Source organism: Chroicocephalus ridibundus, chromosome 2, assembly GCF_963924245.1.
Source record: "Chroicocephalus ridibundus chromosome 2, bChrRid1.1, whole genome shotgun sequence".
Taxonomy (NCBI): Eukaryota; Metazoa; Chordata; class Aves; order Charadriiformes; family Laridae; genus Chroicocephalus; species Chroicocephalus ridibundus.
Genome location: NC_086285.1, coordinates 88,244,223 through 88,269,375, shown reverse-complemented (window position 1 = coordinate 88,269,375; position 25,153 = coordinate 88,244,223). Strand labels below are relative to the sequence as shown.

The following is a 25,153-nucleotide window of genomic DNA, read 5'->3' as shown; positions in this document are numbered from 1 at the left end:
AATAGCAGCATTCATAAAGGCTAATGAAATGAATCCTAAAAATGCCGGGTACATAATTTTCTCCATTTTCTTTAGGAAAAACAGGCTGGAAAGGTGAGGAGGAAGGGTTGTGCTGAATGCAGAGCAGTGGCTCAAATGCACAGAGCTTTGAGAGGAGATGAGCCAGTCATCGGATGCATCCCATCTGGTCTTGCACTTGCGTGTATGTCCCATTTGCTGAAACGCTCCGTGGGTGGAGAAGAGTGGATTTTGTTTATTTTTCACTTAGCAAGGCCTTTAACGCAGTTTCCCACCTTACTCTTACAGACGAATTGGTGAGCAAACTGGGTAAGTGAACTGTAGGGTAGGTGGAAAATTGGCCTGACTGCCAGGCTCAAAGACGTGTGATCAGTGATACGACGTCCACTGGAGGCCAGTTATTAGTGGTGTCTCTCAAAGGTACTGAAGCCAACACTGTTGAACATTTTTATTAATGACTTGGATGACAGGATGGAGTGCGCTCTCAGCAAGTTCACAGGCAGAAAGGAACTACTCTGGGGCAGGTGTATTTGATATTTTGGAGGGCATGTTGCCCTCAGAGGGACCTCAACAGGCTGAAGAAATGAACAGGATAAAAAAGAACATCATGAAATTCAACAAAAGCAAATGGGAAGTCCTGCATCTAGAATGGAATAACCTGTGCAGCAGTACAGGTTGGGGGCAACAATACTGAAAGCAGCTTTCAAGAAACAGACCTGCGGACAGCAAGTCAGTAGTATACCCTTGCAGCAAGAAAGACCAATCACGTAGTGAGCTATATTAAAACAAAGTCAGAAAGTCAATGGAAGGGATTTTCTCCCTCTATTTGGAACCTGAGAGCACACATTTGGAATACTTTGCCTAGTTCTGACCTCTCCACTACAAGACAGACAATAAAAGACTGGAATGAGTCTCCTGGAGGGTCAGCATGATTATTAGGGGGCTGGAGAACACGACATATGAGGAGATGCTGAGAAAATGGGCTTTGTTCAGCCTTAAGAGAAGGCAGCAAAGGGGGAATCACGTAGTTGTCTTTAACTACCTAATGGGAAGGTATAGAGAAGATGGGGCTTGACTCTTCTTAAAGGTGCACAGTGGAAGGATGAGAGTAAATTGATACAAGCTGGAACATGGGAAATTTCGACTCACTATAAGAAAAAACTTTTTCATCATGAGCGTGATCAAATATTGAAAATGGCTGTCCAGAGAGGTTCCTGAATCTCTACCATTGGAGATACTCAAAATTCAACCGGTCACAGCCCTGAGCAACTTGATCAAGTTGAACCTGCTTTGAATAGGAGGTTAGATGAGATGAACAACAATTCCAACTTACGATTCTGTGATTGTACGATGCTGTCTATTTACCACTTGAAATAGTAACAAAATAATTTAAATTATTAATTTGGTTTGTAAAATGTTGTTCAGTAATATCACCCTACTTGTCATTTACAGTGTACTTTTCCTAGAAGAGGAGGAATGCAAGATGAACAGAGCAACAAATACATGGCTAAGATGACACCAAACTACTATTGTTCTTAATCTTTGTTCAGGCAATGTGCTAACTGAAAGCTCAGTCTGTAAAAAGTAAGAACTTTAAGATCTCGTCCAGATCAAGACAAGTGCTCGAGAATCTTTTCCTAGTCTTAGTCTTCACATCTCACTTAGGCTCACTGCTGGCTGTCTCCATCAGCATTCTAGTAACCGAAACCTAATAATTCTTTCTTTAATTGGCTGTTTAGCAATTCAAAGTATTCGCTTTTTCTTCCTCAGCCTTTAGCTGTATAGCTCCACAAAACCAGTAGCACGAACTTTGCTTAAAAGGTTTGACAGAAGAGAGCGTTAAATCAGGCACTCACTGAATGTGCTGGTTTTACCCACCACTACTTATCTATTTAGACACATACTAATGTACTTTATTATTTTTAAGATAAGGACAGCTCTTACACAAGATGCATCCAAAACTACATAAAACACTGGAATTAATTTTGAATTGATTGTAGGGGAAGAAAAAAACCAACCCAAAAAACTTTTGTCCTTAAATTCTCTAATAATTTTCAGGTAACTTACATGACTGCAATTCATCGATGAAACAGATGAAGCCATTACATACCATCAGATGTGTCCGTCTGTGGAGAATACCCCTCGGATAAGTTAAAGGTCCCATTATCGGTCCAAGATACTTCTGATACATCTGTGTCCGACACTGACAGCTCTTTGGCAACAACTGCAGGACTAACCTAAACATCAAAAAGTCCCATACGTGGTAGTCTTATACTTAAAAATTCACGCTACAGGAAGCCAATGATTAGATACTGAAAAAGAAGCCTCTTGCACGTCGTAGCAATATAAATCATCTCCTATTTAAGCTTTAATTGTAAAAAAAATTAAAATAACAGTATACAATACTTAAAATTGAAGCACCCGTGTTTTTGAGAACTGAAAGCTGTATTATACTAAAGAAGCATAGAAAATTCCAATTATTCATTCTGAAAGTAATATCCTACTGTAATGAAAGCAGAATGAGCCTCCAAATATGAAATATGCATAAATGTAAAGAAATGCATAAACTTGGATTAAAAAAACCAAACCACCATTATCTATAAGACAGTAAAAAATTAGCTAAATTAAAAAATCATTATCCTTTATGAATTTATCCAACAACACTCAATTACATCAGCTAGAAATTTTTATCCTATGGGATAAAATCCTATTTACTTTTAGAATACATAAACACCTTTAAAGCAATCGCTGGCAAAGTCAGGCTCTATACACTACTGATCAAATACTCCGTAAGAATTCCTATAAAACTGAATCCTTTTTATATCAACCGGTGTTCTCATAACAATGGAAAGTCTTTTGCCAGTTATTTAGAATATTAAGTGAGAAAGGAGGTATTAGAGTGTTCTCATACATGTCTGGAAAGACAGATAATATACTGATTTACACTATCATTTAAAATGATCAGACAAGCGATGACAAAAGTATCTGATAAATTCTGTACTAACATTTCCGTTTTATATTTTAATTTGATAAAAATTAACTGCAATTTCACTCTTGCAAATAAAAATAGCTGCCTTTGTTATTAAATTCTAGTTTAATCATTCTACAGCCAATACAAAATAAAAACAGTTTAGTAGGCCAAAGAAACCATTACCTTGAAGACCAGAAGTCAAAAATGAAGTAAGTTAATTAGTATAAGCTTAAAGATGGAGACTATGAATCACTTTTAAAGCCTACTGCTTAGTTCAGGAATGGAACACAGCCTCCTGGGCACGTTAGTCTTCCACAGAAAAGAGAGACAGTAGTCTAGATACTCTCCATTATCTATATAGATTTTAAAAAAAGACAGGGCTGACTGAAAAAAAGTCACCTTAGGACACAGGGCTGATATGTCTAATTCACTGTCATCTTCTGTGGGTTTTGTTTTTGCTGTTTCTGAAAGAAAAAAAAAAATTTAATCCTACTCATGACAACAGACGTTGAGGTTCAGTGTGCGTTCCCTGTCACATAGCTTGCATAGCACAGTACCTTTTCACTTGTTGACAGAGTGCACCATTGATGTAACACGCTACTAAGGTGAGGAAAAAAAATCTGATTGAGAGGCTAGATGTTTATCAAAACATATCCTGCAGCAGCCAAAGCGGGAGAGAGAGTGTCGCTCCGAAATACATTCCATCACATTTACTTACTTAGTTTCAGAAGTCTCTGTTGCTCACCATAACATAACGTTCCCTGGCAGTATATATCTATCTTTTAAACTACACTGCTGGTACGATGTACGGTTGTAACATTCTGTTAAAACAGGCAGCGTAGTTATCTGAGCACATTACTTTTACAGGAGAACACGCAATTTTCTGGATAATTGCGTGAAATCTTAATTCACAAAACCTTTCTTCTTTTTTGCACCCCATTTCCCTGCTTTCGCAACATTTATACACAAATATGCATACAAAGCACCCTCTGAAGTCTGACGGAATGCTGCTCCTAACAGTTGAACAGAGACACAGATTTTGCTTCCGCTCTCTCCAAGAATAGCCTCATGAATATTTTAAACCAATATAAGCGGAAAACCACAGTCACGACAGTTGGATCTCTCTGCCAGTTTCACTTAAAAGTAGTACAAGGTGGAATAACACAGGAAAGAAAATTTTCAATGCATTATTCCATATTTCCAACAACTACTGCATTATATGTAAGAGACGGGGGAAAGGCAGATGGTTCCTTTCATTGTGTCTAGGAACAGCACGTTGTGTGATGAACTGTTAGAAGAAATACACGTTTTAAAGCAGATATAAAATCTACTGATGTAATACTAACTAAAAGGGGCAGGCTACCTGCAAGTCCTATGGCTACATTACAAACGTTTAATTACCAAAACTGTAGCTCACACAAAACATAAACAAAAGATAACACTTTCCATATAAACATTTTTCTTCAAATAGCTTTATTAGTTAAAATCTAGAAGTTTCCAATGTTATAAATGTTTTCAGGTGAGATAGGTGAAAATTCGTTTTGAACCGATTTCTCCCCTTTCTAACTAAAAAACCCGATTAATCTGTAGCTGCTATCCTACTGTAATTCTTAAATGCTTATTGAGTATTTGGGGAAGAAAAAAAATTATTCTTGGGAGTGAAAACCAGGCGGATTTAGATACTGGAAGAGAGCTCAGTCTCTTACTGAAAATTCTGTTATGTACTCATTTTGTGTTCTTGAATGAGTCTCTCTCCTGGATAAGTTTGCCTTCTCTAAATAGAGGTAAGCATTGCACACTTTACAGCGAGTAGTTTTTTTCTGAAAATCTGTAAGCAGTACATCTAATCAAGCAGGAAGAGAACCATCAGTCTTGCCTTGTTTCCTTCCATGAAATAACATTTTTTTTACCATACCCAGATGTCTGACATACTTTATCACTCCTTATAAAGCTAAGAATGGTTCAAAGCAAGAAACACCTGTACACTTGGCTTCAGAGGACAAACCAAGCTGTCTGCAAGGTTAATAACATTTTCTCTGCATACAGAAATACATAACTTGGGACTATACTTATTACTCACCAGATCTCTCTTTTTTCTTCTGGTTGATATATTCCACTATTCCAAAATCTAGTTTCATCAGAACAGTCTTAATTTTCTTGCACACTTTCTGTCCAAATTCATTGCACTTAAGGAAGGGACATAAAAAGGCACACAATACTGTGATAAAAACGAAGACAGAGAGAAAAATTGTATTGGAATATTGCTTTATAAGAAGTTACTCAATAAAGATTAAACAACGCATTTGCATAAGGTAACTACTCATTTTACATAATGCAATTAGTTTTACATAAAAAAGCACTGTGAAATGCCCATGTCAAACCGTTACTCTCGAATCCAGTTTCTAGCAGCCATTCCTACTCGTCGCAGAAAATACCACTGGATTCATATCAACTGACACTTTTTTTACTTCCGGTAAGGCACAATTTACGATCGCTATAACATTTATCATTATCTTGATTTAGTCTTGATTTTGATATCTCTACCTGAGAAACATGACTGTGCAACATTGTGCCAGAATCAAGAAGCTGAAAAAACCTGTAAGCTGACTTCCCCATCACAAAAAGCCCTTGTCAGAACCTACATATATATGTGTATGTGTACATACGCGCGCGTGTGTATATATATAAAAATAAATAAATACTCCATATACAGAGACGAAGTAATGAACAAACCACATACATAAATCATGATTGAAAAAGAGACTATACTTACACAGGACATAGGAGAGGACAACTCCAGGAATGTAACTTCCCAAGACAGTGAAAAATGTACAGACGCTGCAGACTAGTAGGCAAAACTGGCAAAAAAAAAATAAAACTGGCCATTAACACTTCCACTGTTTAAATATTTAGATCATTTTGCAAAAGAAAAATGTTACACGCTAAATGAAATCTAGAATGCAGTGGAAAATGGAAGATAGTTTTTTTTACATTAGGAAATACTTTAACACATCTCGAGCAAATACCCATTAAGCAGTCCATTCTGGCTAGTTAGGATATATCCCCTCTTCTATTCTAAAAATATGCTACTTTTATTCATTTACCGTAATGGTTTCACAAGCTCATGGCTATTGCTAAAATTACTAGAAATTACTTCATCTTCATTACACAAAAAAGGCTAAAAAACACCCCAAATCGCTGACTGAAATATTGTAAAGCATGCTTGCTGCATGCTTACAAACGCAAAAAATTCTGATGAATACAGTTCTCTCCCCTCTTGTGTTGCTTCATGAAACTGTTCTCTCTCATATGCTGGCAAACATTCTCTTGATGCTTGTTGGCTACTCTAGCATCCCTGTAATGACAACACCGAGCTGAATTTTCAGTATGAAACTTGAGATTCAGCCTCTGCTGTGACTGAGACACACAGTGCTTCTTTCACAACTGCACAATGCTGAGTACAGAACTGATCTGTTGAAAGTTTACAGAAAGAATCCATTTGCCTGTGGAGTTGAATTGCAATAAAATGGTTAGCTCAAAGAAATTTTGCACACAGCATCAGTGCCTAATTTGCTTGTAATTATTGCAGTAAAATACTGACGTGGCTTAGAGAACCAGGTCAGGAAAAAGAAAAGAAAACATGCTGTCAAAATTAGCTTTTCTAAATCAGTATTAAATAGATCTTAACATACGGTTACTGTGTCATGTTGCTACGTGACAAAATTATGGGACTGTGTATATCCCTTACCTCAAATACACCTACTTCTTTTAAATATAACTTTATTATTCTAAACATATATCTTTCTTTGGTATAATTTATTCATCTTCGAAATGTATTTCATCCTGTTGTTCATCTGTATTTTCAGTTCAAGCTACTATTTGAGTGTGGTACTACCTACTTCCCATTTGCTGATTCTGAAGGGCCTGTTTTCATGAAAGACTTTTTGGCAAAGTTAACCGAGATCAAAAGAGGGGAAAAAACCTCCTCATCTCCTTTTAAATGTCTGTATTTATCAATAAATATATAAAAAATGAAATCTACTATTGCCATGATATACTTCTACATTATTTAAATTTTTATTTGGAAAAGAAAGCTGCTTCACTTTTGGCTAGAACTACATAATAATATTCCTATTAGGAAAGAAGAAACGTTATTCATGCTTGTCTCTTCATGAACTGGGTTCTCCAGCTCAGTCTTTCCAGTTAAAAAACCCCAAACAACTAAATCTGTAGAGAATAAAAATTATCACAATAAAATATGAAGGATTCTTTTCTATCATATAATATTTGTGCAGCTATTTCTGAAAACTACAATTACTTGGAAAAAAATGGGCATGTTCAGGAACTGCATACTTTTCCTGCTTTTTCAAGTTTTTATTAAATTATTGTGTTTTACATTTCCTTTCCACACAATGACTGGTGAAATTCCAGGAGCTCTAAGGGGAGGGACTATACTGCTATAGACTTCACAGCGAGCAGCTTTGCTCACTGATGACCTACAGGAAAAAGTTACCAAAAACTCATGACTGAGTATATCATAATGTGTACATTATTTTCCATTTTGTGCTTGCTGGCTTTTTTAAAAATCTATCTCACCTTTTTATTAAACAATATTGAACTGTTAGTCTTACTTGGGAGTGCTTACCTTGCCAGGGTTTTGTTCCTTGAAGTGGGACATTTCTTGAAGAAATACAAATAAATTCATTAGTGTTTCTGAAATGCACTGATTTATTCTCGGTCTGTAGTCTTGCCTGGAATTGATGACTTTCCAGCTGAGTAAAACAAACAAGAATACCCAACAACGTTGGTTATAGCTCATATGAAAGCTGAAACTGGTTGAAACCATCATGTTGTAAAGCTACAGCCTCCAGCGATCCAATGGCTGCTGCTATGCTACAGAAACTTGTACTTGTTTACACCTATTTTATATTGGGCTAATTTGATCTTTTTTAATCGACCCCCCCCTGCTCAGTAGTAGCAATTCTCAGACCTTAGAAGCAATTACAGAAGAAATTACTGCTTATTCATTCTGGCCATATGAAAACATAGCTGTCATCTAAATTAAGCAAGCCCAAACTTGCTTCTTAATATTATTTTTTTCTTAAAAAAATACAACACAGTACTTTTCATTGCTACAGGATGGCCATACATATTAATACATTCAATTTCATGCACATAATCCTTGTGCTGTTTTTTTCTATTTTTTGTCTTGTTTTGCAAGCCATGATGGTCCACAAGAGTTCAGTCCTTTTAATAAAATTAAAAAAAAATGTACTGAAGAATTTGCTGAAAAACGTGAGAAAGTGTATGTTTCTAATTTGGGGCTGATCAGTTTAGACAATATCCAGTTTAAATGACCACATTGTATACCTTTTTGGAGTACACAAAACATCTACCACAAAGATGTTTTATGACACAACAAATGAAAGGAAAAACACACACAGGCCAGTCAATGTCAACTAAAACTGGCACAAAGTATGGAAGCACCACAATGCAAATATTCAGAATATGAAGTAAATTCTGCACCAGTTTTATGAAGTTATCTTTTGCATAATTCAATGCTCAGTACACACACTTTTGATCACAGTGAATGCAAGTTAAGCCATAAACAATCCCACAGTCATTTGACTCAGATACATAATTAAATGCCCGACGCATCACTGCATTAATAGTAACATTTTGTCATAGGTGGCTCAAATTACAGGATAAATCAAAAACTACAGTATAAACAAAAATGTATTTACCAGGGTTGTGTACAGCAATAAGGATATACACACAGACGGTCAGATCAAACTGTCAACTCTTATTTCCAAATAATTACTCTTCTATTTAGCTACTAAGACACCAGAAGGCCCCTGTTAACAGTTCTCATCGTTATTCAGAATGCAAATGCCCCCTGATAGTTCCCTGGGACAACTTAAATTTTAGCAAGCATCAGTAAGTGACTGATAAGATTTTTGCTGTATGACTGCTGATTTTTACCCTGTATGAACTTAGTGTTCAAAAGTAACATTTAAACATTTGAGTAACACGACACAAAATTTTAATTTTTTTTGTAGTGAACATAAGACTAAAAAAAATAATTATCTATCATCACTTGTAAAACTACCTGTAGTGATTAAAACCTTCCACGTTAATATTATCCTTGCTCAACAACAGATTGCTTAGTCATTTTTGTTGGCACATATTGTAAAAGTTAAAAGCCATCATGAGCACTCAGACTTTTCTCAGTTGAAAGCTGGTTAGTAGGTTGCTTTTGTCTACCTTCTCTACTGAGGACACACACATGTAATCTACCTTTGCTGTATTGTATCTTATTAGCTATGATTCATTCTTACTAATAAGGCACCATTATGTTTTAGGATATGAACTTGTTGATGTCTCTCATTTCCTGACACAAGGAAAGCCGTGAAGATTGTAAAGTTTTGAATATGTTTGTATTTTTGAGAGCCACCGGCAATATCGATGCACAGGTACCACAGCCCTGATGTCCACCAGCTATTAAGCCTCCTGGCTCAGGTGTTACTTTGGAGTTTGTTCCCGTGAGTGGCAAACAAAACGGTGCATACTTAAAATCAGAGTACTGCTTTTCGGTTTGCTTAACACCTAACGTTTTTCAAAACAGATGTGGATTCCTATATAGCAAATTTAACCCTACCAAAATAGGCTTATTTTCCCTCATAAACATTTTGCACATTCCTTAGAATTAGTTCACAAACTTTCAGGAACACACAAACTAAAAGCTGTTTTTTAGAAGTGCTTTTAAAAAAAAATCCTCCCTCATGTTATTTTTACTTTTTCAGCCTATAAAGCAAAAGCCTACAGTAATGTTTTCATACAGGCATGAGTTCACACCCGACTTGTACCAAGAACTGCAATGCAGATGTTTCCAGCAAGAGCAACCAGTTTATTTACACAGCCCAAGGAGATAATGGAAAATGGATCTGAATTCTGGAAATTACTTACTTCAAAGTTACATGTATAACTGCGCTGGACTACAAGAGATATATTGATTTTTTTCTATAAAGATAAGCTTCTGACTTGCTTCTCATTGCAGAGCTGGGTCTATGTGCTGATATTGCACAGTGATCTCTCTCACAAGGCAGCATGCAAGATACGCTAACATAGCACTGAAGGGATCGTTATTAAAGGGTCAAGTGGCCTAAATTAGGCAGACGCTTTGATCAATGAATCATGATAGAAAGTGAAATAATCTAGTCCACACTGTATATTACATTATACCATCAAACGAAAAGAAAAATTCGGGATTACACTGTTACCTCAGATTTCTGGTCAGATTAATAACAAAACTAGGAAAATGATATGTAACTATATATATAATGTCTGTTTCACTTTATTTTCCAGCTAAAAAAAAAGTCTCTATTTATAAATTTTCAGTTGTATAACCCAAAAGATATGTCACTTCTATTTTACAAACTATTATAAAAGGAAAAAGCAAACTCTGAATTTCAAATCCAGTGTCTCAGCAAAAAGAACACCAAACTTCAATTCTCCTTAAGATCTTTAATTAACATTTTAGCCAAACCCCAGACAACATGTCTGACATACAATTCAGCAAGGGCTAAAGCCACTTTTTCTTACAATTACAAATTCTTGCTCTCATTTCTCTTAAACACATGGGATAAGAGGATTTGGGCTTATGCTGAATTTTACACTTTGGTCCAACTGTTGCCCAAACCTAAATTTGTGAATTTTTACATACTTATATCAAAGCCAGGAATAAGTCATCTGCTCCCACATACATGATACCCACTTTTATTCTACATAATGGAGGTTAAACCACCTTCTTCTATTTTCGGATACGTAATCTGAGCAGCTTAATTTTTGTAAAAAAGTCAGGAATAATTATGGTCAAAAATGTCTAGCTAAACTCACACGGAGAAACTTCATCTTTCTCTATGCCCGTATTTAACTACTGTACAGCAACTTCACCACGAGGTGGTGACACAGCAACGTCGGTATTAGAGCAAGGTTTGGGAGCCATTTCATACAGACCATAAATGGCATGCATAAGAGATTCATATTCAAACTATTGTATGCATAGTGGAGCGCAGAACATGACTTAAAGAATAACTAGTATTTCAATCACAGAGAAAAGTTCAAAACCCAAACTGTTGCCTTATTCCTGACTTTACTATAGTATAGTATTTATAGTATTGCAGTAGTGATTTGCTCTTACATTACCAAGTATTCAGGGCGAGGGTCTCCCTCCCCCTTCAAGAAAAAACCATAAACAGTTTAAAATAGTGTACCTGAAAGTCACAGGATGAAAGTCTCATGTCTTGGACTAGGTGACTTTTGTCAGACAAAATGCAACGTATTTTCCACCCATGCATGGCACTGCATGCAGGTATTTGCCTCTGACAGAGGACATAAATAAAACCATTAAATAACTTATGAAGAACATGAGGGGAAGGATTAGCAATGTTACACAGACCTTTTGTCCACCTCCCATCCACAATAGCGATTTCCATTTCCATCCTCTCTGATAATTAGTGGCTTGAGAAAAGTAGTATACAAGGGTTTTCTCATATGAGAACTGCAGTTTTTATGGATAGGCTACTCTCCTTAAGGAAACATTGCTTCCAGCTTTTGTAAACCATTCTGCAGCATTAATAGTATGTACTTTAAGAGTTGCCTCTTTATTCTGGTGTTGAAAACTACTACTATGACAGTATTGTGAATTACAAAGTCATTTTACAGACTTTACTCCTATCCTTTATTTAAAATTGTTGACAATGAAAGTGGTACTTTGTAGGAGCACAAAGAGAGAAAATGGATAGGCCTGATGCCTACTATCAAAACAGGGCTTTGAAATACATAGGATAATTGTAGATAGTTGGCTTACGTACTTTAAGTTAATTGCAAAAACGGGGAGATAAAAAATAGAAGCAGAAACTACAATAATAATGCAATAATAATTTTCATATATGCTAACCACTAATATAAAGACAATATAGATGAAAGAAGAGGAGATAAAACAAGGCACACCAGGACAACTAATAACAATTAAAAACAAACATGTGTGTTATGCAGAAAAATGGCACATTTGCAGGGAAAGTTCTCCAGAGTGGCTTGTCTTGGTTGTCAACAATGCTTTCTTTTGCCAAGTTTAAAAGATGTTGAAAGTACAAGCTGCAGTGCAGATAAAATATATTGCTAGATACTTTGGCTCTGTGGTCTTCATGTGGTGCATTGACAAAGCAGCCAAGCAAGAAGAGCACATGGTACAGGTGAAGTTTGCTTTAAAACGTTACAAACCCACTATTAAGCTTGCTCCGCAAAAGAGTACTTGGCAGTTTCTTGTAGGCAACACAAAAACCCGAGACACTTGTGTCAGTTCTACTATAACCACACTGTTCTATTTTACAAGGAACACAAGGGACTATTTTGAAGCCTTATTCTGATCTTAGGCAACTAGAGGTGTAAGAAAGTCAGCTTGCTGATCTCCAGTGCAACAGTCAGATGCACGTGTTGCTGCTTCTTGTTCACACCTCCCAACAACTGCCAGCCCTGGTAACATTGTCCCTCCTGTCTCTTTTCCCCAGAGCCCACTTGAGTGGCAGTGTTACCCACAGGCCAGAGGGTTGAAACCAGGGGGTAGCAAGAGACCATGATGAAGGGGGAGCGAGAAAGGAAGGATGTACAACATGGATTTGTATGTATGCAAAGATAGAGGGGTTATGTATGTCATGCACTTGTAGAAACAGAAAGAAACATTAAACTTGCGTTAGATCAAAAACTGACAGACACATAAGCACAGAATGGTAGGGGTTGGAAGGGATCTCTGGAGATCATCTAGTCCACCCCCCCCCGCCAAAGCAGGGTCACCTAGAGCAGGTTGGACAGGAACGCATCCAGGTGGGTTTTGAATGTCTCCAGAGAAGGAGACTTCACCACCTCTCTGGGCAGCCTGTTCCAGTGCTCCGTCACCCTCAAAATAAAGAAGTTTTGCCTCATGTTGAGATGGAATTTCCTGTGTCCAGTTTGTGCCTGTTGCCCCTTGTCCTGTCACTGGGCACCACTGAAAAGAGTCTGGCCCCATCCTCTTGACAACCGCCCTTCAGATATTCATAAGCATTGGTGAGGCCCCCTCTCAGTCTTCTCTTTTCCAGGCTAAACAGACACGGATCTCTCAGCCTTTCCTCATTAAAGAGGTGCTCCAGTCCCTTGATCGTGTTCAGAGCCCTGCGCTGGACTCTTTCCAGTAGTTCCCTGTCCCTCATGAACTGGGGGCCCAGAACTGAACGCGGTACTCCAGATGTGGCAGAGTAGAGGGGGAGGATGACCTCCCTCGACCTGCTGGACATGCTCTTTTAATGCACCCCAGGATGCCATTGGCTTTCTTGGCCACAAAGGCACATTGCTGCCTCATGGTCAGCTTGTTGTCAACCAGGACTCCCAGGTCCCTCTCCACAGAGCTGCTTTCCAGCAGGTCAACTCCTAACCTCTACTGGCGCATGCGGTTACCCTATACTTGATCTTGTTGAGCTTCATTAGGTTCCTCTCTGCCCAACTCTCCAGCCTGTCCAGGTCTCGCTGTATGGTGGCACAGCCTTCTTTGTGTGTCAGCCACCCCTCCCAATTTTGTGTCATCAGCAAACTTATCGAGGGTGCACTCTGCATACACCAGACAAATTCATTTTTCAATGATCCCAGTAAAAGAGAAAAAAGGAAAACCAAAAAAGATATGTGAAGTGATGCAGATGATGAATGTGGAGCGCATGACATCAGTCAACCAAGAACATAAAAACCTACTTCAGCATAATATTAGCAGAGTTACTTAGAGTACCTTAATAAATGACTTAACTATGAACCCTATACTTCCTGCCAAAACAGCGTTTGGGACTTCTGTCAAGGTGCTCCATTGATGATATGAGCAGCCAACTCCCTCTGAACACCTTCAAAGTTTTTATGCACAATTTAAAAAGAATAAAATGTTATGCTCCCATCGCTTATCCTGAATTTGATATACATAGTACTACACTTTTATCCTAAAACTACTCTCAATAAGATTGAAGGTGTTCAGAGAGAAAATTAATTACTCATATCCTTCTGACTACCTACCACATCATTTCTAAAACTGAGCAAATGCATAAGCTGTTACCTAGTAGCTGCAAAAAAAAAAAACCCAACACCCTCCCGCCCCAGATGCTTCAACCCATCACAGTCACAAACTCTGGCCAGAAGAGTCAGTGGCATTACATTCTCTAAAAATGACTGATGGTGTCATGCTCTCATTTTGTATCTAGACATCTGTTCAAGCAAAGCCCCGTCACATTTCTCTCAGAAAGGTCAGTAGCTCTCATGTTACTGGTTTAAAGATCTCTTCGTGATGTGCTGGATTTTTTTTTATTATGTGTACACAGTTTTGTATGTATCTTCACGTAGATACTCTACTCAGAACTGCAGCAGTGACAAAGTACACTAGGATGTGGTGGATCTGAAGGACTGCACCTACATAAACAAAGAGTTCGTAATTATAGAGCTTCTAAACCTTCTTGATTTCCCAACTGTAACCACACATGCTTGAAACCTCTGCAGACTCTGTAATTTTAAGGGTAACTTAGAATGTATTACTCAAGGTGGAAGAGCTGAAAGTTACATTCCCAAAGATATGTAAATCAAAACAGCTAACAGCTAATGTGGGTATTTTGTAGTATTTTAAAAAGTAGTATCTAGAGCTTATAGAATGATGCAGCTGTAGGGGAGGTGAATATCTAAAGACAAACCTCATAAGCAACCAGGAGTTAAGTACAAACTTGACCAAATGAAATCAAGTGTGTGAACTCTTAGCAAAACCCAATCAAACAGGTTTACCTTTTCAGAGCTTTCTCACATGTTTCCTGTGAGGAAAAGAATCACCACAGCACAGAAGGGAGTGATTATAAGGATGCAGTTACCCTTCTTTGAAACAAATGTTTTATACATGAAGACCTATGCCAAAAATATATTTTAAAATTTGTCTTCTACATTATGCCAGTACAGAGATAACGGATATAAGGTATTATTTAGATTTAAAAAGCTTGTGAAAAACATTTTAAATGGGGTTTTTTTGCATTTAAATTTCAGGTGACTACATACTCAAAATGAACATAACCTTCCCTCTTCAAAGCGTAAAATAGTGTAAAAAGCACATTTTACAGTTAAGTGTATTAAAATACCGAAGGCAAAACCTCTCAAATCTACTATTGAACTGTGTGTTAGAAAACAATGCAATATTGATTAGCCTTATTGAACTGCAGTGTAACAAATGCGTGTATGTTACGTGCACGACATGGAAAGACATAGTAGGTAGCAAGCACTGCTGAACTCACAGCATAGCATCTTAATGACCTATGTGGCTAATTTAAAAGGTGATTATGTAGAATTGTGCTTTATCCTGTGCCACTTTTGGATGCTATGCAATCATTAAGTATACTAAAATAATTATATTTATGTCATGTAGCTATGACCAAGTCAACAAAACTTGCAATTTAAATGAATCACTGGGGCACCATGTAAAATCCTGCTTGCTTCAAAGAGTTCCACAAAAGGATGCTGTATCACTGAAAGAACGAGGAACCCGGGAAGTATCCACAAATACACTCCATTCTCAAACTTTAAGGACAATCTTCATCTCCAACCTTTTTGCTACAAACTCTATGAAGCTTTTCAAATAGAAATTTCTCCAGCTTGTAGATACCTGTATGTACTTTAATTCCCATTGCTAATCTATAGGCGCTGCACAGGTTTAGGCTTTCACCAACACGGCAAACTGGGGCCAACATCCTTTAACCAATTGCATTTGACATGCCTTCAGTGTTAAGGCTTGGACACACCTGGAATCCCTAACATTTGCAAAGTTAGATAGATTTTGTTTTTAAATCGAAGCTGGAGAATGTAGTTGTCAACCTTAAAGAGTAACTAACAACATTTCCAAATCCAAAAATCTCCTTTAATTATCACCTCTCCTGTAGTTCAAATCCATAATTTCTAAGAACTAAATGAATTCTGTTAACACCTTGCAACATTGTTTCTCAAGCTTTTGAAGTGTTTTCTTTCTGACCTCATCTGTCTTCATGGGACATTTCAATTTTCTGCTTTTTATTAAGAGTGAGTCAGTCCAATTTGCCATTACTGTGTTTTTTTTCAAGGGAAGGTGTGCAATAAAAAGGTGAAAAAAGAACTTATTTCACAGCCTGCAGTAACATCGATGCCCCATTTATTTCTTGACCGTGAATATTTTTTTGCTAATATTACCGTACAAGCAATATGCTTAAATTATCAGCATTTGATGAGGCTGGATGTGTTTTTCTCAATGGACTGCACAGCAGACTGGTCAGAACATGTGACTTTCAACAAAACATAATATAAACAACCTTTCATCCCTGATTATGCTTCTCGCACAGTGTGTTAAACTAAAGTCATAAATGGTATTTTCTTCTCTTCAACTGACAGGGGAACATTTTACCACTGGTGTACTGCTAAACAGTATCAATTCCATAAATGTAGGTATTTTTTCTCATATTACTAGTCAAAAACAAGCTTTTCTGAAAACGAAAGCAATCCTATTTTTACAAAAATACACTTGAGTATTCTGCAAAGGGACAGGGGAACTCATCTGGTCCTACAGGTTGCTAAAAAAAAAAAAAAAAGACCCATTACTACCAGGATGTTATTTTGGAGGGGATGTGTTCATTTCTTCAATTCAAATAGAACATCAGTCATCTTATGAAGTGTTCATAAGGAGCTGTATTGTCTTTCTTTAGCTGATCAGATACAAACTAATTAACTCTAACTTTTTTTAAGGTAATTCCAGTACACAAGTTCCTCAACACAGCAGATCATCCTAAAAGTCATTGCTTTTTGCTGAAAGTCCCGCTCAAATAAACAAAATATACTCCAACTAAATTTAGGGCATTTCATTGTCCAACTCCTCTTTTAAGCAAACTGATAGGTCAGGTCTCATGGGAAGCCCTTCCTTTGACCCGTACTACTCTTGTCCATCTCTCCCGAGAAGAACACCAGCTACTCCAGTTTGAGGTCATTCGAAACATGAAATGTGATCCGATAGTCAAGTGCTATTAGTTCAAAGTCATGACTTAGTCAATAAGTATACATTTCTTAAACATCTCTTTGCATGAAAATTGAGTGTTCCAGTGCCACATAAATACTACTACAGATTTGCTTTCTGTTTAGCAAAGACTATAATGCTAATACTATGTACTGTTGTCTTATTACCAAGACAGTATAAGGTCTGGGAACTTCCAGCCCAGCTTCCTACTTGTACTAGAAACTTGTGATGCAAAAGAGACATTTTTATTGCACTACTTTTGTCCAGAAAAGTAAGGAAGTCTTCTTCCTATCAACAGGAGCATAAAGTTCTGTTTGCAGAACTTTAAACAGCTCTACCTAGCTGCTGGAAGCAATTCTTTCACATTTATTTTTCTTCTGCAAAGACAACTCTTTTAACCCTTTCTCACAAACTCAATTATTTTCCTCCTTCAGCCTCCACATTCTTCAGCTGGGATAATCCTAGTTCAAGGCCCCTCAAAGTCAAACGGCTAGGAAAGACGAGCTGAGCATTCCTTGAGTTGCAGAGCAGCTGCACAAAAAAGGAAAATTGGATTTTCAAGTGCCAGACAATACTTTTAACCTGCAAAAACATGAAAATGACTTTGTGTGTAGCATTATAAGGCATCTTTAACTCTTTCTGTGCGGAAGTTAATTCTGAGTCTTCTCAATGGATTTAATGTATTTAGCATGAACAGGGGATCACTTACTTTGATGCATTACTGCATTACTGACAGTTCCTGGCATGAGCTAACCACTTGTTGCCCACATTTATGCATTAAATTCAATCATAAAAGGAAATAAAAAACTTTCCACTTTATTAACTCATACTAGCAGAAAACACAAATATTCTTATATAATTACAAATCAACATGCTTTGAGTAATTAAATAACATGCAGATTTGACTTTAAACTGGATCTCCATTTCTGTGAGTCCAAGCACATATTGAGAAAGATTGTGCACTGTAAGATTGTAGTTCAAAAACTACTGGTTCGAAATAACGTAGCTTTCTCTCCTATTTTTATTCAAGTCATAAAAGGTTCCTGGCTAACAGTTTAGTGCACCATCTTTTTGAATAATAGGCAAGCGACAGTGATTAGAACAACACAGGCGTTGTTCTGATAGAGGAAGTTCCATGTTGGTATCTGAAGCACCTACAACCAGGTGCTTCCACCACATCAGGACTGATTATTCCTTTTATACATTCTTGATCATTGTTAGGTCCCTCGTGAGTTGTCAATCTTCTAAATTAAAAAAAAAAATATAAAAAATTATACCATCTTACACCAAAACTATAGGGGACCCGATGATAAAGAATTACTAAGGGGAAACATTGTCCTTATGGTAAACTATTTTCAATCCTTTACCTTTGACCACATCTTTTCTTGCTGTTCTTGATCTGCTACCGCCCAGGATCATATGACAAAACAAAACACGATATGAGTAGGAACCTAATCTTTGCAACTCAGCTTTTTTACCAGCCTTACTAAGAAGTATTTGTGCATATGTTCCTTTGTTTATTATACATTTAAATTTACAGTATGACTAATAGACTATTGACCAATGCCACATCTTTAACTATGATGTTATAATGTTCATGAAATACACTTATGATGCAATATTACATATTTTCTGAAGTAGGACATGAACTCAAGAAGTATTTGTTTGTATCTGAGAAGGAGGTACAAGGAGTGCAGTGCACTGAAACCGATCAGGGAACAAAGCTCATTCTATAGCTTCTACAAAAATACCACTGCCCTCCTTTTTTATACATATAAAGCAGTAGCTTTAATTCAGTGTGTCCTCAATATTACCCTGTTATCAGTGCATTTACATTACAATCTCTTCTTTTGCAATTCTAAAACTAATTGCTCCAGTACAGTTCCCATAGCTCCTACTTCTATTCCTTCCTATTTAACCTGGACCAAAACATTCTGACCTCCACCAAATCTCATTAGCACTTCTGTAGGAATGTTCTCCAGTTATATCCTATTTTTTACCACCAAGACAAAAAGGCAAACTGATTCCAGAACATCAGAACCTTTTGATTAAACTATTTTCTCAAACCTTTTGCTCAATAGCAAAGACAGAAAAGGATGAGGGACTAGGACCAGGGCTAATTAATTTAATGACAGTTTCAGAAATGATAAATGGGTAGAGCTGTCCCTATTATCATGCTTTTTCAGCTTACTCCTTTAGAAATGTTCTTCCTTTTTGTTTAAAAACAAATAAACAAACAACATTGATTCATAAAAAGAGAAGTCTTAGAGGTTTAGGCCTTTACTTCTGTTTAACTGCCAAAGCTTTCCGCAAGCCTTTACAGAGAAAGAATTGTGAACAAAGGAAGTTAGATATTACAAAGCTTGCACGTTTTGCATACCAGTTGCATCCTTTTACATACTGGTAAACACTACTGCTTTTTTTTTTTTTCCAAATCCAAATTTCGAAATATTTTTTTCCAAAATTATTCTTCTCAGCTGGCAAGATTTTCTCCCATCTTGATTTAAAAAAACCACAACACATTTTCAAGGAAGGACATGATACATTTCCTTTACAAAATTAATTCAAAAGGAAAAAAAAAAAAGGTGATGATGATCTGAGACCTCTTTTTTTTAATGTGTCATGCATATTGGTGTTTTCCTATATTGAAAAATACACAATTTAACAAACTGGAGATCCAGCTAAACATTTTTTAATGAAGAGCAATTAATACTTTATCGGCTATCAGTAATGAGTCAACATTTCCTTAAAAGAAAAGAACAAAATGCTACCTACAATTACTTTTAATCTATATAGTGTCTATTGTGTCATATATAGAACACAACTTAGATGCCTGCAAACGGAAATGCACAGGAGACCCCACCCTTGCAGAGACCCAATTATGCCACTGGGGATTCATTCACCCACACTCATCCAATTAGGTGACCATGCCTGAATACATTGATCTACAGCAGACAACCTGAAATGTCTTCTGTATTTCATCTATCTCACAACAACATATTGACATACATATTGGAAAAAAACCCCCACATAAACGTTCAAATTTAAATCTAACTAGAAGAAATCAAATCTCAATCCATAATGAAATACTCACTTCTGATTCTTGTGATTTCTTAAATTTGCCTCTATATTCTGGCATTTTGTTAACTAACTTCTAAAAAACCAAAAACGTTTATTTCCACATACCTGACAAATATTTTTTTTGCAATATCAAATACTCCATTAACACCATTTTAGAGCAAATATTTTGATTAACATCAGGGCAGTAAAATTTGCAACTATGGAAAGACCATGTGGACTTTAAGAAGCCTAAATTATAAACTGTCATAGCCTAACATCAGTAAGATCTACTTTTAAGATATCTATTTTAAAAGCTGTCTATCTAGCTAAATTTAATTAGTGCATTTATTTCCTAGGAATATGCTGGATCATATTTGAGAAAATAGTATTTGTGAAATTGTTATTAATTCTTCTTCTCCTGTCTGTTGGTCTTATAAGCTAATTAAGGTAAAAGTTAAACTCCAGAAAGAAGGCATACCTCAAAGGGACACAGTGCCCTGTCTCACAGTAATGAGTTATGGTTCTGTCAGTAATGTGGCTCCGACGAAACTATTTGTCTCTCTGACATTTTAAGGCTTGTAAGTTGTGCCACGGTTGGGAAAAGTCACTAGGTAGAAACCACCCAGTATTTTCTTCCCTTCAGCTTCAGTTTAAGAAATGGCTAAGAACAGTACAATTTAACCTCTATGCAGACGTTAAGATCTAATACTTCTCTCCTAAGAAGCCTTAGGTTAGCATTAGAGGCGAACCCCTCGAGAATTAGATGATCTGTTATAAGACAGAGCAAACTGATGTTAGGCTGAGACCTCAGGAGCACACAGATTAATTACACAAAGCCTCGGTCCGTACTGCGCTGCACGAGAAGGCCATCAGAATCAACGTACAGTACCTTTCATCTTGTCCCAGATCCTCACTGTCTGGCATTTCAGATGCAAAGGAATTATCTCTCTCTCTCTCTCTACCAATCTAGATAATCCAGGCAACGATCTTCTAGTCTGTTTGGTGTTTTAGAAGCGACAACCCAGGCACCTGTCCTGTTTGCTGTCAAGAAGAGCGCTCCTTGCTCAGAGAGCAAATGTTTACAAGACATCCTAAGTGCCTGCTGGTCTTGAATGAAGTTCAGAGTGTTCGGCTTTGATTGGCCAAGGCTATAAATAAACAGGTCGTGACTCACCTCACACACTATGACGGGGTGTTTAGTAGCAAGCACTGCCAAAAGCAAAACAGTTGGTTGTGGTGGTTTTTTTTTTCTTTTAGTCATGTGAGGGAGAATCACCACCCAGTTAGTACATTTTATTTTCCTGCTTCCACTGGGAAATCTTACTCCATGTCTCCCATTCTTCTCAGGCGTAAGTGAGCAGCAAACAAAATGATAGGAAGCTAAATGACACAAACTTTGAAGTAACACGCTTACAAATATAAGAGCAAAGGGCCTACTGCAACTGTAAAAATGTCCTCTTTTCCCTCCCAACAAAGGTCAGTCACAGGCTGTCAGAAGGGCAAAATTCTCCACTGACTAAATTCACAGATGAAATAAAAACTTCATAATTCTTTTAAAATAAGGAATAAGAAAACAAGTTGTCAATAAAGAATAATGCATTGCTTTTAAGCCCTGATTATAAGCTTGTCTGCCACAAGCAGTCTCAGCTGTCATAGGGATACTAGCAAACTGTACTGGAAATGAAATTTTCATCCTCAAAATCAAAGTATGCTGACAACAGGAGATTTTCTGCCAAAATACTTCTAATGCCTCTGTGAACAACCTAAAGTGAATTGACAAATTCACTTTCCTCGTATCACTTCTTGCTGCCTGCATGACAGGGATTCTGTCACTCCAGCTACACCAGCTACATCTCTATTAATTTTCAACACCCCAGCAACCTTATCTGTGCTGATGAAGCTTTGTAGTGCAGCCCAAGACTCCAAGGATCACATACGTAGCTTGTTCAGCACGCTGCTCAGCACTGCTCCTTCACGTGGCTTCCTTCCTCCATTAAACAGCGTGACCTATTGTTCTTAATATATTTTCAAACAAATATTACATCTAGAGATCTTCACACCGCAACCTATTTTTCTAGGAGGGAACCCAGAAAGTTTTAGACCTGCCTCTACTGCATGAGATAGTAGGAATTGTCCTGGGGATGTCACATCTTAAAAATAAATTTAAAAAAAAAAAAAAAAAAAAGGAAAGCTGGAACAAAAGGTATGTCAGATTAAAACCCAGTAAGCTGTATTTGGTGATTTGGTGCGCTGTGGGTAATGCATTTGGGTACTGCATTGTGGGTAACTGGAAAGCGGCTTAACTTTCAAAACTACAAAGGATTCTATCCTTTCTTCTTATTTTAATATAAAATGCTTCAAAATGACTAGTAAGATCTAGATAAAAATAGCACAAATTCCCCAAACCGTTTAACCATAGATCTATTACTTTAATTTGCATGATTTATATTTACTGTATGAGTATCTGAATTAATAGTATGATCTCAGGAAACAGAGAAAACCAAAAGAAACAGGAACGCTGGCTGGCTGTGAATGACAACTTCCTAAGCACTGGCCCAAACATTCCAGTTAACTCCTTTTTCCTTTTTTTAATTTCATCCAATCTTCTGTATTCATACCTTTCCTCAGTCTTTCACAAGACACGTCTTTCCTGAAGCAGCTTAATCACACTGTACTTTTAAAAGAAAGGAGAGAGGAAAAAACCAGGAATAAAGTCCTGTGTTTAAATTATGCAAGGTAATATAGAAATATCCATTAATAACGGTGCTGCCTTACTCAACAGAGATGTTCTATGGTCACCTATACCTGCATATTCCAGTATCATTCCCTCTTCTTTTTTCTTTTTCTACTTCTGATAGTTATAGGTGAAATAATTAGAGCTGAATTCCCTTCAAGCCTCACCCTGGAAACAACAGAGCTGTTAAATTAAAAAAATCTTAATTAATAAAGTTATTGTGTGACAGCTTCATTTTCAGATTAAAACTCTGAAGTCCTCTAGTTAGGAAAATAATCAAAAGAAATAACTGAAATCTGCAAACACACAAAAGCATCATTCAAAATTTAAATGTAGCATCAAAAATGAAAGCAAGCAAAACTAAACCCCTTGTGCAACTGGAGTTGCTTTTGTTTGTTTACATACAGTGCAATACAGTCTTACATAGCCACATGCATTTACTATGTAAAACGCCTTTTCACAGAATACTCCTTTTTAATGCATTTGATGATCACACTCAGGAGCTGAAAAGCCTTCAGTACTGCGTCTGTCCCTGTATTTCAGTCTTGGACTCGATGTACTCCAAACTCTTCAAGTACACTTTGGATTGTTAATTTCTTTGTCGTACTCTGCAGACAGTGCTCAGTGCTACAGCAGAAAAAAAGGTTCACTGTTTACTTTTACAATTCTTTAGAACTCTACCCCGTCCCTCAGTGAGGTAAGGAGGATAATATCACCTTATTTACTTATTGATAAGCAAGTCCTGGAAAGATTAGGTTCAAAAGTGTCTACTAAATGAGCACCTAACTGAAATGTCAAGGACTTGTTAACTTGGAAGTTGAGCACTTATAAAACACTTCAATACTCAAAAACTAGTTTCTACTGATATCACTGTTCATCATTTTTGCAAATCAGACTTCAGAACAGCACGGGCGCATAATTAGCTGAACCGCAATCACACTAAAGTACTTTGCTTAGTATCACAAAGACGACTATCTATCTAGAACATTCATCTCAATTTTTTGATCACTCTGAATTCTTCCGCACCCGAGAGAATTACAGCTTGTATTGGCCCATCAGGAGGTTTCCAGCAGATCAAGCTCCAGACTATTTCACAGCTGCATGAGATGGAATGACGTCTCCAAGTACACTTGGGTGGAACAGCAGCAGGTGAGCAAAAGTACTGTACTGAATCCAGCCAAAGGGCTCCTGGCATCTCCTACTGTGTCCAAAAGCACAGCCTAGGGAAAAATGCTTTGCTGCCTTCTCCAAATAGTCTTCCCGACTCCAAGTTGTGGCTCATCGGTTTCCTTAACCAGCAGCGATGTCTGTATTTTTAGTTCTGACTGGATTTCCACCCTGCGGTAGCATCTATAACATCTTGCGGTAAGGACTTGTGCAGCTTAACTACATATGGTTTAAAAACAAAAAAAAACCCCAACCAAACCCCACCCAGTTTTCTTTGCTGTGATCTGGCCACTTCAACTGATTTCTAAGAAGTCTTGTACTGGAACAGGTAGATGACAGTTACCTCCCGTTAGCTTTTCACAGCTCTTTATCATTTTTGCAGAGCATTATCATAGTCTTTTTGATGGGACTGCAGAGTTGAAAGGTGCAGCTGCCTAGAAAAGAGCTTGCCTAGTATTAGAATTGCTAAAAATCAGTTTTAAACTTTTTCAACACGGAAAACTCAGAGTGACTAGAAATGGCAGAACTGAGGATGGAAAAGCCCTTTCCCTGCCCAAGTTATTTTTCAGGGAGGTTCTCACTTCCTTGCTTAGTTGCAGCTAACGCCACAACTTTCTGAATTGCAGAGGATTTTGGTCAGTCCTCTCTGTCCTTTCCAAGTTCCTCCTTGCCACCTCTGAGGCCTCAACTTACAGGACTAATCCCTGCTCCTCTCAGCAACCTCTTCGAGCTTCCATCTTCCAGCGTTCCTGTGACTCTCTCACTTCTCACATCCAGCATTTTCTGAAATTTTCCCTCCCCTTAGCTCTGCTGGTTCCTCAATAGAAGTAACAATCCCTTCCACCTTACATTGAGTTCTTCCCTCTAGCCCCATTACTTCTGAAAGCAACATGAAAGCTCTTGACTTTGTAATCAAAAGGAAAAAGAGACAATCAATCATGTTGTGCTCTTGGCAGCTAATTCAGCTTTAAAAGCCCTATTTTGCTCACTTTTTCATTCATATAAATTCTTACATGCCCTCAAACATCCTCACTGTTCTTTTACAAACTCCTCCTACATTTACTATAACCAATTTAAAGTGGGAGAGATCAGAAATGTACACCATTATTCCCAGTGAGAGCGTTCT

General features: G+C 37.3%; 1 protein-coding gene across 2 annotated transcripts in view; it reads right to left on the bottom strand.

The window, feature by feature from the left end:
• The window catches only part of RETREG1 (reticulophagy regulator 1), a 71,106-nt gene that overhangs the window by 5,121 nt on the left and 40,832 nt on the right, over nt 1–25,153 (bottom strand). Inside the window, exons 1-6 of one of the 2 annotated variants that reach the window (XM_063326125.1) lie at nt 21,016–21,253; nt 7,635–7,761; nt 5,763–5,847; nt 5,070–5,207; nt 3,389–3,453; nt 2,129–2,255 (exon numbers count right to left, since the gene is read on the bottom strand). In XM_063326125.1, the coding sequence (XP_063182195.1) occupies nt 2,129–2,255; nt 3,389–3,453; nt 5,070–5,207; nt 5,763–5,847; nt 7,635–7,761; nt 21,016–21,050 (577 nt within the window). In that variant the 5' untranslated portion in view covers nt 21,051–21,253. Of the gene's footprint in view, nt 1–2,128; nt 2,256–3,388; nt 3,454–5,069; nt 5,208–5,762; nt 5,848–7,634; nt 7,762–21,015; nt 21,254–25,153 lie in introns of those variants that run through there. The other variant, XM_063326124.1, reaches the window with a different exon arrangement.